The sequence below is a fragment of the Ascidiella aspersa genome, chromosome 7 (assembly GCF_963924565.1).
Source record: "Ascidiella aspersa chromosome 7, kaAscAspe10.2, whole genome shotgun sequence".
In the NCBI taxonomy this organism is placed as follows: Eukaryota; Metazoa; Chordata; class Ascidiacea; order Phlebobranchia; family Ascidiidae; genus Ascidiella; species Ascidiella aspersa.
Window position 1 is genome coordinate 23468547 of NC_139453.1, and position 12835 is coordinate 23481381.

At 38.0% G+C, this 12835-nt stretch overlaps 1 protein-coding gene across 1 annotated transcript in view; it reads left to right on the plus strand.

Annotated features, from left to right (window-relative positions):
- Positions 1 to 2448, plus strand: part of LOC146138415 (uncharacterized) — a 50327-nt gene extending 47879 nt beyond the window's left edge. Inside the window, exons 8-9 of the mRNA XM_083394057.1 lie at positions 1240 to 1329; positions 1738 to 2448. Coding sequence (XP_083250183.1) covers positions 1240 to 1329; positions 1738 to 1827 — 180 coding nt within the window. The 3' untranslated portion in view covers positions 1828 to 2448. The remainder of the gene's footprint in view (positions 1 to 1239; positions 1330 to 1737) is intronic.
- The last annotated feature ends 10387 nt before the right edge of the window (positions 2449 to 12835 follow it).

The window sequence follows — 12835 nt, forward strand, 5'->3', positions numbered from 1 at the left end:
GTGAAGAGAATTGGCCCGCCAAAGCTTCGCTGTTAAACATACGCTTAGAACTTGGGCGCCGCGCAAAAAAAGGTTGTGAAACACTATTGTAGAGGATGTTCTAAACCAGTGATTCACAAAATAGGACCATAGAGCAAATTCTGTTAGTCAACCTATCAACATAATTTAAATTCATTTAATTTCTGATACCTTTTTAGGCTGTAGCACATTTGTCACATTGATTGGAGTGTTAGATGATTCCATCAATACTAATTGTTTACGTTTTTTTAACCAGGTTGTATACCACGGGTCGGCAACCTACGGCCCGCGGGCCGGATCGGCCCGCCAATAAAATTCATCCGGCCCGCGGCCTCTTTGGACAAACTAGGCACGAGTCTATTTCAAATACTTTTGGACTATTTTAACTACGTAAGTGCGTACAATTTTTCGCGCTTCGCACGAATGATCTTTGTACGTCCGGTTCGTTTACGTTTTTTTTTTTTTTTTTATTTCGTTTACGTTTTGAGGCTTCCTTTTTAACTAAGTTAGCGCTTCTTCACCGTTGCGCTGTGGAAGACTGCCAAGTGCGTCGCGGACTAATGGAAAACGTATTCAAAAATGTTTGGCATATATTTTTACTTGTTTTTTATTTTTCGCAAAATAATAACAAAAGAATCGCGCTCGCTCAATCGCCATGTCATCACAAAAAGGCTAATAAACACCGAACTACATTAACTATTAAGGTTATCGCGTTTCCCCAAAGTAGTTTTATTACACTTTTCATTAGTAGCATCGATGGCGACGTGTGAACGCGAAGTTTAAACCAACAATCGCTTTTTTCTTCGCGCTTTGCGTCAACACTTTACTGCTTCCTTAAATGTAATTAAACATCGTTTTAAAGTGTAAAAAAAGATCCGAGGCCCGCTTGACTAAAAGTTGTTCTAACATTTCAATAACACATTTCTTAGTTATCATTTTGTGCGGCCCGCAGAGACCTTTCTGGGTTTGGTTTTGGCCCGCGACTAGAAAAAGGTTGCCGACCCTTTTTGTATACCTATGTGCCACGAGGTGAAAACGTTTAAGAATCACTGTAATAAACCCTGGTGTATGTCTTCCGTCTGAAACGTATACGAATTATTTCATTCCCGAACTGATATCGCAAGTTATTAGTCACTAAACTAGAAATTGCAAACGGCATTTCCGGTTTTGCAACAGGCTTGACAAGTAAATCTTATTTGACTTCAAGCTTTTGCAAATTAGATACTGGCTACTGGCGTAGCACCACACAACCCGACAGCAAGAGGAATGTTTATGAAGAAACTTAAAGAAATTACTGGAGCAGACAACAAGGTATAAGTCAAAAAGTTCCTGTTTATAATCATGTTAACTATGTAGTTTTCGTAGGTGTTAAATTAAATAGCCACTAAACCCAATTGTAAAAATCTCAAAAATCGAGAAAAATGCTTGAGAAGTGCACCGCTTCGAGCAAAAATCAGTCAGCAAGTATAAAACTTTTAATATATATGCATTTCGCTATATTAATGGCATAATCAGTTTATCTGTACAAATAAATATTAAAAAATATTGAAATATTAGATGTAAAATAAATAAATAATATACAGCTAAGACTATACATGGACAACGTCGGCATTATGTGTTCTGCTGGAGGGCAAGGTTCTGTGGAAACACATACTAAAGTTTACAAAAATTTAATTTTTAAGTTTTAAGATATTCATATTTATTTTGATTCTGTTGCAGATTTTTGTTAGTGAAAACGGCATCTCATCATTGATTTACAAGATTCCGAAATTGCAAGAAGCGATATGCGGTCACCCATGTCGCAGATAAACAGAAAAACGCTTTTGATTTTGCTCGCAAAGTTAATTGCAAATTTGTAATACGTTCCGCTTACACTCTGCCCCCCAAGCTCGTTGCAAAATAATTTAAGCTTTAGTTATTGGATTGTAATAATGTAGCTGTTTAACATTTCTTGTACATAGAAACTCTAACATGAAATATAAGATATAAAAAGATAAAACATCAAAAACAATTTTTTGTATCCACTTATAGACACATTTCTGTTTGACGTGATATCATTTGTTTGATGTATCCTTGTATTACGTTATTTAGTTCTAACTAAACGTTCACAATATTCTAATCCTTTATTCATCAGTTTGTTGGGTGTACTAAAATTACAGCAGGTTGTGTATATTTTGTTATCAAGTCATTCTGACATCTTACCGACCAACGAAAAAGCCCTCGGAAGGGCTTACCGAAACCAGTCAACAGGTTTTGGTGATTTTATCGACAACAGACAGTTGATAATTTTATATAAAAATGCAAATGTCCTTTGATGATGATTTCGTGCATGAAAGTTGTTGCCATGTGCTTCGCTTTATTACATGATATCGCTCATTAAGAGTAAATTACTTGAGATGACAACAAAGTTGTACTGCACGCTATATCGATATCAATCAGTCATTTTGTGTAATTACAATTCTCCAGGGCTTTTTTTATTGGAATTCATTAGGCTTTATGACATTTCGTGGAATTTAAGAGTCGAGACTGATGGAGGGTTATTACTAACGCGGAGAGCACAGTGAACGATTTGGCAAACGCAAGTGTAATATGTGACAGTTATTAGTGAAACGAAATTGCCGTATGCAAAGCGATAATTAGATTTTACAGCTGTTCAATCATAACTGCCCTTTGAAACAAATAGGTTCCAGCCAAGGCACCTAATACGAAAACATTCTACGCACATGGCAGTTAAAGTCATGACATTGATAGCGAGAAGAAAAAGTCATTTTACCAATAATGATGGCGACAAAATTGCGATGGAAACGAAATTAAACCTGTCAGTCGGGCATTTTACTGTGTTTGGCGGAACGCTATGAAGCAGCTGCTGTTGGGAATTGTTCTTATATGGACGAATGCGCAAAGAACCAAAGGTAAGTCGAAATTAATTTTGGGTAAGATTTTAGTTAGCTATATGAGGAACAAAAGATTGCTGAAAAGCCCGTTGTAGAAATGACTTGTCGCCAGTTGTTACATTGCAAACAGCACCACATTGGTATAGCACAAAATTTCAGTAAAGGTAACCTGCGAACTTGTTTTACGTAGACCATCTGCAAAACAATTATAAAAGGTAGCAATTTCTAATACGTGTAAACGGCTTTGTTCAGGTCTAGTTTGCTTGGAATGCTCCGACGCGAGAAGTCACGAGCACTGCATTGAGATCGGTATACAAACAACCTGTCAGAAAAATGAGGTGAGGTCAAGTTTGAATTTGCATTTACTTGCTGCTTAACGAACTTTTAAATTGTCCCGTATAGTTCGCATGAACAAACAACGTTTGCAAACAATATTATGCGTGATTTGCATACTCAGACACAATTAGGTCACGAAAATCGACACCATATTAATAAATACGTTTTAATTATTGGCATTGGATTATAATGTAACCATCGAAAGCTTTATTAAGATGATATCGATTTGCTTAACTTATTTTAGTTTGTCATTTATTTTAAGCTACATTGCCGATACTATCGACCTTATAAAATATTTTCCTAAATATACTGCACCAATACGTGAGAGTTGGAAGCAAGGTAGTGATAGAAATAAAATTTATCAACAATGTTGATATATCGGTATTAGAATACCGACATAATAACAACAATAGAGGTATAGTTTTTCCTGATTAAATGCGGCTTTAATGGTTACGTTTTGTGTTCAATTGTATTTTTATTTCAAACCATTAGATAAATCGCCATACTTTGAGCATTTTAAGAGAGATTCGTTTACTAGTGGTATTAACAACTTTACCGCAAGGTCATAAAAAAGCCAGGCGGGCAAAGCACAATACTTTGTGACGCGCGACACAGTTTTAAATTCAGAAAACTACCTTTCCAGCAATCGTGCGTTAGCCCGAGGTCGCTTATATGCTCGAGTTACCAAACGCGCAGTTTTCTGTTTAAGCCGCTCGTTTTAAACGATAGGATCGACGGCTAAATTGCCCCGTTGGCTCAGCTTGTGACCTTCAATTTGGCTTGATACCACTGTGTTTACTTTATCGTAGGAAGATACCGGGAACGTTTGAAACAGCAAAATAAATGATAAATTATTTCAATTAAGGAGGTCGTGAGGGTCAATTTGAGAAATAAAATCTATTTTAAGTCGAAATTGGTCGCAGCAGAATGCAATAACACGCTATTAAGGAGTCCGAGCTGGAATAATGGAATAATAAATCAATGTTTGTTTGGTTAAAAACCCAATATACTGTCAATAAATGATTGTTTTTGTTTCAACAGCAAATTGTTGCAAAATAGAAGTTCAGTATGTTCTTTCATTACACTATACATTCGCAGTTATAGAATACCTAAAACTTTTAAACGTGTTTATTGTTTAAACAGCTTATTTTGTCAAGAATATATAGTCCCTGTGCCCCAAACCGATTTTTACCCAAATTTTAGCTGGCCTGTCAAACCGAAACCCGATACCTTCCCATGGGTAGGACGAGCATCAACAAAAGGTGCAAGCAAGCTGACGCCTGTTACAACGACAGTCCGCTGCAGTCCAGAAATCTAGTTACGTCATCTCCGAGCTGTGACGTCGGAGTGGCCAACACCGTGTGTCGGTGCTGTTGCTATTACGACGCGTGCAGCGCCAGCGCTACAGCTTCGTGTCCGCAAGGTAAATACACGATCGGTATTTGTTTTCAACGAAGGAAAATGTGTTCGAGCTGTAAATCTGCGCGGCCGCAAATTAGACGCAATTACGTGAAACACGTTTAACGCCTGTCAAGCAAGTCGCAATAGCGCGCTAGATTTATTTTAACTTTTTAAAATTAGATTAGAATTAAAATTAGAGCATTTTAGTTTTTCTAAATTAGATTAGAATTAGAATTAGATTGTTTTAAGTTTTTTTCAAATTAGATTAGAATTAGAATTACCGAATTCCTAAAGAAACAAATTTCAACTAGAATCACATTTAATTATTTACAACCAATTTAATTTAATCGCAAAGTATTCTTATAAGAATGTGAATGGTAAATATGTGTGTGCTAATTTTTAGGGCTTTTTATGCTTTTTAGACTGTCAAAACTACATACAAGTCGTTCAACCAAAGAGTTTTAATTGAAATTCTGTGTTTTAACTGAAAGACTCAAAATGTCGTTGGACAAAGTAGCGTTTTTGAAAAAATCCGAATTAGATTCGAACTAGAATTAGAGCACACAGGCAATTCATAAATTAGATTAGAATTAGCCGCATTTTGCTCTAATTTAATGAATTAGAAAACTAGAATTATCTAGTTGTCCAAGTCTGCCTCGAAGCGTTGCGTTGGTTGATCAAAAGTGCTAACTTTAGTTATGTTTATTATATCGAATTGGTCACACTTTCTTTGATATGCGTGACGTCATTTGGCATTTAGCCAATGCCATAAGGTTTACGTACTTTTAAATAATGATTCCGAATTGCATGTTATTAATTTGATATAGAACGCCATATACAGGGCTGTAACAATCACAATTGTTCAATAAACTTTCAGTTTGTGATCACTGTGTATCAGCAAAGTAAACAATTATTGCAAAACGCGCCAAAGCTAAACTTTCAAACTGAATGTTCGCCCTTTCTTTGTTTTGTTGAAACAAACTTATAACTGTTCAACAATTTGCATAGAAAGGACAACGCCAGCAACCACCACCTCAACATACGCTGAGCCTACGTGCACATCGTTTGACCTTGGTCTGCCACGGCTGGCTGTACAAACGAGGTTTGTTTTATGTTCGACTGCTGATTTTATGGGCTTGTTTACAAAAATTTAGGGAATGTAATTCGATATTTACAGGTCATTTATACATTACGGAGTCGCTGCACTTATAGTAAAAATTGCCATGTATGATACAATTTTGTGTATGCCAGTGTTGCGGTCTTGCAACATCTTTAGCCGTTAGTAATTACTTAAGGAATACTAAATTAACACACTCAGTAACCCAGTGGGTTTTAAACATTCGTGCATTTCATAGGCGCCGGTTACCACGCTATTTACCTCGCGAATCTGTGTGTATGACTAGCATGTGATATCACTTTTTATTGTGTAGATAATGTTGGATCATTAGGATAGTAATTAGGATAGTAATCAGATATAGGAATTGGTATAGTGTATTTGTCGCTATGTATTGCTGCCGTTTTGAAGATATATTCTATGACAAAGGAAAATGTTATGTAAAAGTCTTTGATTATAGTTGTTTATTGTTTGGTCGATAATGATGTAAGTTACTGTAATGCTTAAGCACGTTTTTGTTGTCAATAATTAATAATTGTATTTACGTTTCTTGGTATTTTTGAGGATCAGGCAGATAGTCTTACTGCGGCAGAACATTAGCGCTAAGATACAAATAATCAGAACTCACGCTAAATTTTATTTACGATATATAAGGTCATAAAATTGGTGTAACCGAGATCGTAAAATTGGTCCCCGAGTATCGTAAAATTGGTCCCCGAATATCGTAAAATTGGTATCCCCGAGTGACTTGACGTTTTTGTTCTGCTAAAGTAATATCTGCAATCACACATTATTATATTATGTCTATTCTTGTTGATTAAATTTGACAATAATGCAGTCCGCAAAGAAAGTTTTAACGCACTTAACAAAAACAAAATAAAAACGATAACGATTTAACTCAGTTAGCACGTGAGAGGTTAGCTGCTTTGACCGTTTTAAACCAGGCAAATTATGCAGTTTGAAGTTTGGATTGCACGCCATAAAGTATAATAGGGTTGCCAGCTGATATAATGAAATATGATCTATTGTCGGAAAGCAGTCTGTCAATGCATGGGACGCACCATGAAGCGGCCCACGTATTAACACTTTTGCGCTCTGCTTACACATGTAAAAGCTAACATTGACGCGACGCCTTTTCGCTGGAAAAACGACACGCATGTTATTTTTCCACTCCGTTTGCGCGAAAATAAAATAGCACCTGAAAGGGAAGGTCCTTTTCGCATTGTAGGCTACGTTAACGCGCACCAATTTAACTGTCGATTTGTCGCAAAATGAATTGCGCACGATTCCGCGTAATGAGGCTTATTCTATAACCTTAAACCATAATATCACTACTGCATTACTGAATGATAAAGCATTTTAACGAAAAGTAGAATTAAACGAAATTCAATTGCTCGTTTAATTGAACGAAGTTTAAAATGCAGGTTTCCGCTTGTAAATGTAAGCATTTTTCTGTAAAACAAAGCATAATTATTTTGTAAATAAATAACGTATCAGATCGTGTGGTTGTGCAGTCTTATGTTTGACAATGACTGCAGTAATACTATTTATCGTATGATTAATGTGATAATTAAGTTATATATAAACGGAAGTGATCGGAACACTTTTGCAAAAAATTCCGGAGGTGACGGTCACCTTTGCAAAAAACGGAAGTGATCGGAACACTTTTGCAAAAAATTCCGGAGGTGACGGTCACCTTTGCAAAAAACGGAAGTGATCGGAACACTTTTGCAAAAATTCCGGAGGTGACGGTCAACTTTGCAAAAAACGGAAGTGATCGGAACACTTTTGCAAAAAATTCCGGAGGTGACGGTCACCTTTGCAAAAAACGGAAGTGATCGGAACACTTTTGCAAAAAATTACGGAGGTGACGGCCACCTTTGCAAAAAACGGAAGTGTGAGGGGCACTTTTGCAACACTCCCTTGAGGTTTGAAAAACACCTTTGCAAAATTTTTTAAAAAATCAATTTTTGTCTGATTTTTTTATCGCCTGAAATCGTAACTGCAATTATTCCATAATCAATATGCGCAGCTGGAGATTAGTATGAACGTCTTGTGGTTTCAGAAGGTTTGGCACATGCACGGAAAGCAGCCTAATATGCGAATGAGTTGTTAGCACGAAATGGATCGGTAACACTAGCTATTATGGTACGTTGAATGCGATAAGTGCTTCACGCTTCAGGCTGGGCCACTCTGTAAATACCGCTCACTAGCATCGTTTCATTGTTTCCCTCCAATGATCTTGGATAGCAGCGCAGAAGACTCGTAATTGGAGTAGGGATTGGTTGCAGGTTGTTTTCCTAATCATTTTACAGCTAGGACTGATCCCCTGGATAACTGTGAACTAAGATTAGCGATAAAATCCTGTCATTGAGGAAGTGCGCACACTCATGTAACCATTTCCGAAGATATTCACGACGACACTAAAGTCTTGTCAGTGTTGTCCAACGTAAATTGTTTTCCGTGTTCTTCGACTTGTGGACATGCCATTCAACGTTATTCAGATGGTCAGTCATGCGCATGCAGCACGCGTCCAAGTGACATCGCTTGTCCTCCTTGCAAGACTCGGGCGGGAGCCCCTGCTTCATTAAAACTTTCAATTTCAAGAAGGAAAACTTCAAGCCTGGCGTCATTGCTTTCCTACCTGGACATCTTGGGGAAATTGGATCAAGTTTTCAGCTCCTGGCATAGAAATGCAAAGTCGTTCTTTGCAGTTGTTGGTCAACCGGCCAAATGACTGGATACGTATACAGGAAACCAATAACTGCCCTTACATTTTTGCAAACATATCGCTTTGAACCTCGCTTTTCTCACTTTTCGTCTAATTAATTAATTGTTACTATACAACAACGGAGTGGTTTGGACGCTCGTCTCCTTGATTTATTTTTGTTAGGTTATCCACAAGAATGGTTTCCCAATAACACCACAATAACGAACCGTAAAGCTTCCTTTCCTGTTCGTTAGCTACGGACCGCGCATGTATAAAAAGGTCGCACCCTTTCATGTCGTTTAGCAACTGGTTCTCCTAGGGTCGCCTTAGCACATAAAATAACCCTTGCCCTATTTGGCAATGTAATTAATATTTCAGTAGCTCTCGCATGTTTTAAACCGACTAACTTTCGTATAAAGCGTTTTATTTCATGTCTCTAATTGCTTGTTTGTTTTCCGAGGTAACGATTCACTATGAAATGCACAAATTCAAAACTGAACTAAATTCTAGGCTAATTACCCTACAAAAAACAAATAGACCAAATTCACGGCTACTGAACTGCAGGATCAAAGCATCGCTTTTTCCTTGCAACAAACAAGTTTTACAGTTGAAGATTTACATGCTGGGACAGAAGCACTCGCCCGCGACTTGCGAAACTTTGAACAAATGCAACGTTGCGAAGACTGTCAACTATTCCGCCTAACACAACAAAACCGTCTTCTTGGGCTACAGAACCAACGTGAGCAACTTGAGACGTCTCACATTTCTCTCGCCACTTCAACCGCTGAACGGGATTTGCTCCGAGCCTGCCTTCGTTCACTACAAAAGTTTGGAAACCTCACCCGGTATAACACTTCGGTTTATTCCTTCACCTCATCGTAAGGCATTCTAAGATTTTCTCGCCTTACAAGCATTGAGTCTATGCAATCCTCCAACACTTCCGATACGAACTTCACCGGAATCAGCGCGATCCTCCACCGGCAAAACACAAACATCTCTAAGAAACTTGAAGAAGACATCGCGAGTTTCGACAACACAAGCATAAATCTAACGTTCAGCAACTTTCGTCCTTTGGTTTTCACTGAGGATAGCCACCTATTCAACTTCTCGCATGGCGCTTTCTTTGCTAATGCTGGTGCAGGACCCAACTCAATCGAAGGCGTCCGTGACACAGGATTTAGGCAAACCCCTTTCAATGGTTGCAATCATCGGAAGTTTGGCGCTAGCAGCATTTTTACTTCTCATCGGCGGATGCTACGCATGGAATCGTTTTCGTCACAGTAAAGACAATGGCAAACACCGACAAGGAATCGCGTTTTCAACTCTCTTAAAAAGGGCGATGGCATGTTGCGGTCTTGCAACATCTTTAGCCGTTAGTAATTACTTAAGGAATACTAAATTAACACACTCAGTAACCCAGTGGGTTTTAAACATTCGTGCATTTCATAGGCGCCGGTTACCACGCTATTTACCTCGCGAATCTGTGTGTATGACTAGCATGTGATATCACTTTTTATTGTGTAGATAATGTTGGATCATTAGGATAGTAATTAGGATAGTAATCAGATATAGGAATTGGTATAGTGTATTTGTCGCTATGTATTGCTGCCGTTTTGAAGATATATTCTATGACAAAGGAAAATGTTATGTAAAAGTCTTTGATTATAGTTGTTTATTGTTTGGTCGATAATGATGTAAGTTACTGTAATGCTTAAGCACGTTTTTGTTGTCAATAATTAATAATTGTATTTACGTTTCTTGGTATTTTTGAGGATCAGGCAGATAGTCTTACTGCGGCAGAACATTAGCGCTAAGATACAAATAATCAGAACTCACGCTAAATTTTATTTACGATATATAAGGTCATAAAATTGGTGTAACCGAGATCGTAAAATTGGTCCCCGAGTATCGTAAAATTGGTCCCCGAATATCGTAAAAGCCAGGTTAGCCAATATTTTTTCCATATGGATTTGAGATCGTGGGCCGGTAAAAATTCCCTATTTTGGGTTAACAATTATAAAACGAAGTAAAAGTAACTTACATGGTTATTAAAATTTAAACAGAGCTCCATGGCATTATTGTTTAGTTTAAAATTTTATTAAAATTCATCTTAGTTTTGCATCCGATAAACATTAACCTATTTTGGGATAGTTTTGTACACCTTCCGTGGGTCGTAAAAAAACGGTGGGTTGAATCTCCCCCACCGGCTGTAGTTTGTTGACATTTGCACAGGCATTACCCAAATTCGTTCCGTATTATGTGGGGGTTTCGGCGAAACTGATTTTTCAGTCATATGAAAATTAACAAGGAACGCAAAATCCATCTTCATTCTTCCCAGGTATTGCAGTGACGGTTTCAACGCCGGTTCGGCCTGCCGCCTTGTCTGTCCGTTTCCCTATCAACTGCGTGGCTCGGCCTACATCAGCTGCCAAAAAGCGAATATCCACTTGGCACGATGGAGCATGCCGCCGCCATGTTGCACGAGTGAGTGACGCGCTGCAAAAATTAAACTCTTGTAATGCAGGCGGTGTTTGTCTTTAGCAAATTTTTCTATGCGCGGGCCGAAACGAAATTCAAAACGGTCGGGGCCGCACAACATATTTTAACTGAGATTTTGTGCTATTAAAATTTTAGAACAACTGTGAATCGCGCGCGTCTGGGATTTTTTGGCACTTTAAAAACGTGTTTAATTACATTTAAGGAGGCAGTCAAATGTTGGCGCAAAGCGCGAAAAAAAGCGTTTGCTTGGTTTAAATTTCGAGTTCAAACTTCGTCATCTAGTCCTACACCACTAAAAAAAAGTGTAATAAAACTAATAAAACTACTTTTAGAAAACGCGATAACTTTAATAGTTAATCTAGTTGAGTGTTTGTTAGGGCGCACCTGGCAAGCGAAGCGGGCGCAATTTTTTTTTTTTTGGTGTACCGAGATTTATTACATTTTGAAAAAAATAAATAGTTAAAAATTTATGTCCAATATTTTTTAATACGTTTTCAGTTTGTCAGCGACGCACTTGTCAGCCTTCCAGGGCGCAAAACGAAAAGTTAATCTAGTTCAAAATCAGCATCAAAACGTAAACAAACCGGATATAGAAAGTTTAAATTTTTTGCATTTACGTAGTTCAAATAGTCAAAAAGTATTTGAAATTGACTTGTGTCTAATTTGTCAAAAAGGGGGCGGGCCGTATAAATTACACTGGCGGGACGGATCTGGCCCGCGGACCGTAGGCGATCCCTGGCCTGTACGATTAAACGTTCCCAACTTGGGCGGGGCGAACGAAGCAGCCAGCCTTTGCTTTAATAAAAGTAGCCTATATAGATATTGTTTTGGAAGCAATGCTTGACGTAACAACGCTGCTTTTGCCTTCCTTACCTATGATAGCTTCGACGGGCTGAAAAAGTTGGTTCGAAGTTTATAAACCGTTAGAAGAAATCCAGCGTTAAGAATGGTTTGCTGCAAGGCCGGTTCAAAGTGTAGAAAACGTAGCGTTTTAGGCACCAAATGTTAAACGCAAGACTATAGCACGGTCATGTTCAAATGGCGGATCGCGATCCGGTTCCGGATTTTTTCAGGGTTTTGTGCGGATCTTCTAATGTAGTCTTAAAAAATAAACTTTCTACAGTGTTTTCATGTAAATACCAATTGTCAGTGTTAATGAATTTTGTAAAAAATCAAGCATAGAACGAGACTCCCAAATGCTAATCTTAATGAGCGTTTGAGGATATCTCGCCACGTTCGCCCTGACTTCGAAAGGCTAACAAATACTAAACAAGATTACCAATCAAAGTTATCGCGTTTCTTCAAAGTAGTGTTATTACACTCTTCATTAGTAGCATGGATGACGATGTTTGGGCTAGAATTTTAAACCAAACAACGCCTTTTTCGCGTTTTGCGCCAACACTTTACTGCCTTCTTAAATGTAATTAAACACGTTTTTAAGTGCAAAAAGGTTCGAGTTCCGCCTGATTAAAAGTTGTTCTAACATTTAAAAAACACAATTCTCAGTTAAAATTTTTTGTGGCCCACAAAGAGTTTTCTGAGTTTGGTGTTGGCCCGCGACTAGAAAAAGGTTGCCTACCCCTGGTCTAAACCTACTCATCATTTTTCTCACTGAAACAATCTTGGTGCTGCAGCACACTTCACTTTTGACTTTTGCGAAGTTATCAATATGTTGCAGGGTACATTTACATAAATAAAGCGACATAAATTTTAAAGCGTGACCAATATGTTTACTATTCGCATTTGGTGGATCATCATGTTGTCAGGTTTGACTGTGGTGGATCATGGCAAAAATCATTTGAACACCCCTGCTATAGCATATCCATATCCAGATTGTCGAATTCAAGTGGATTATATAACGCT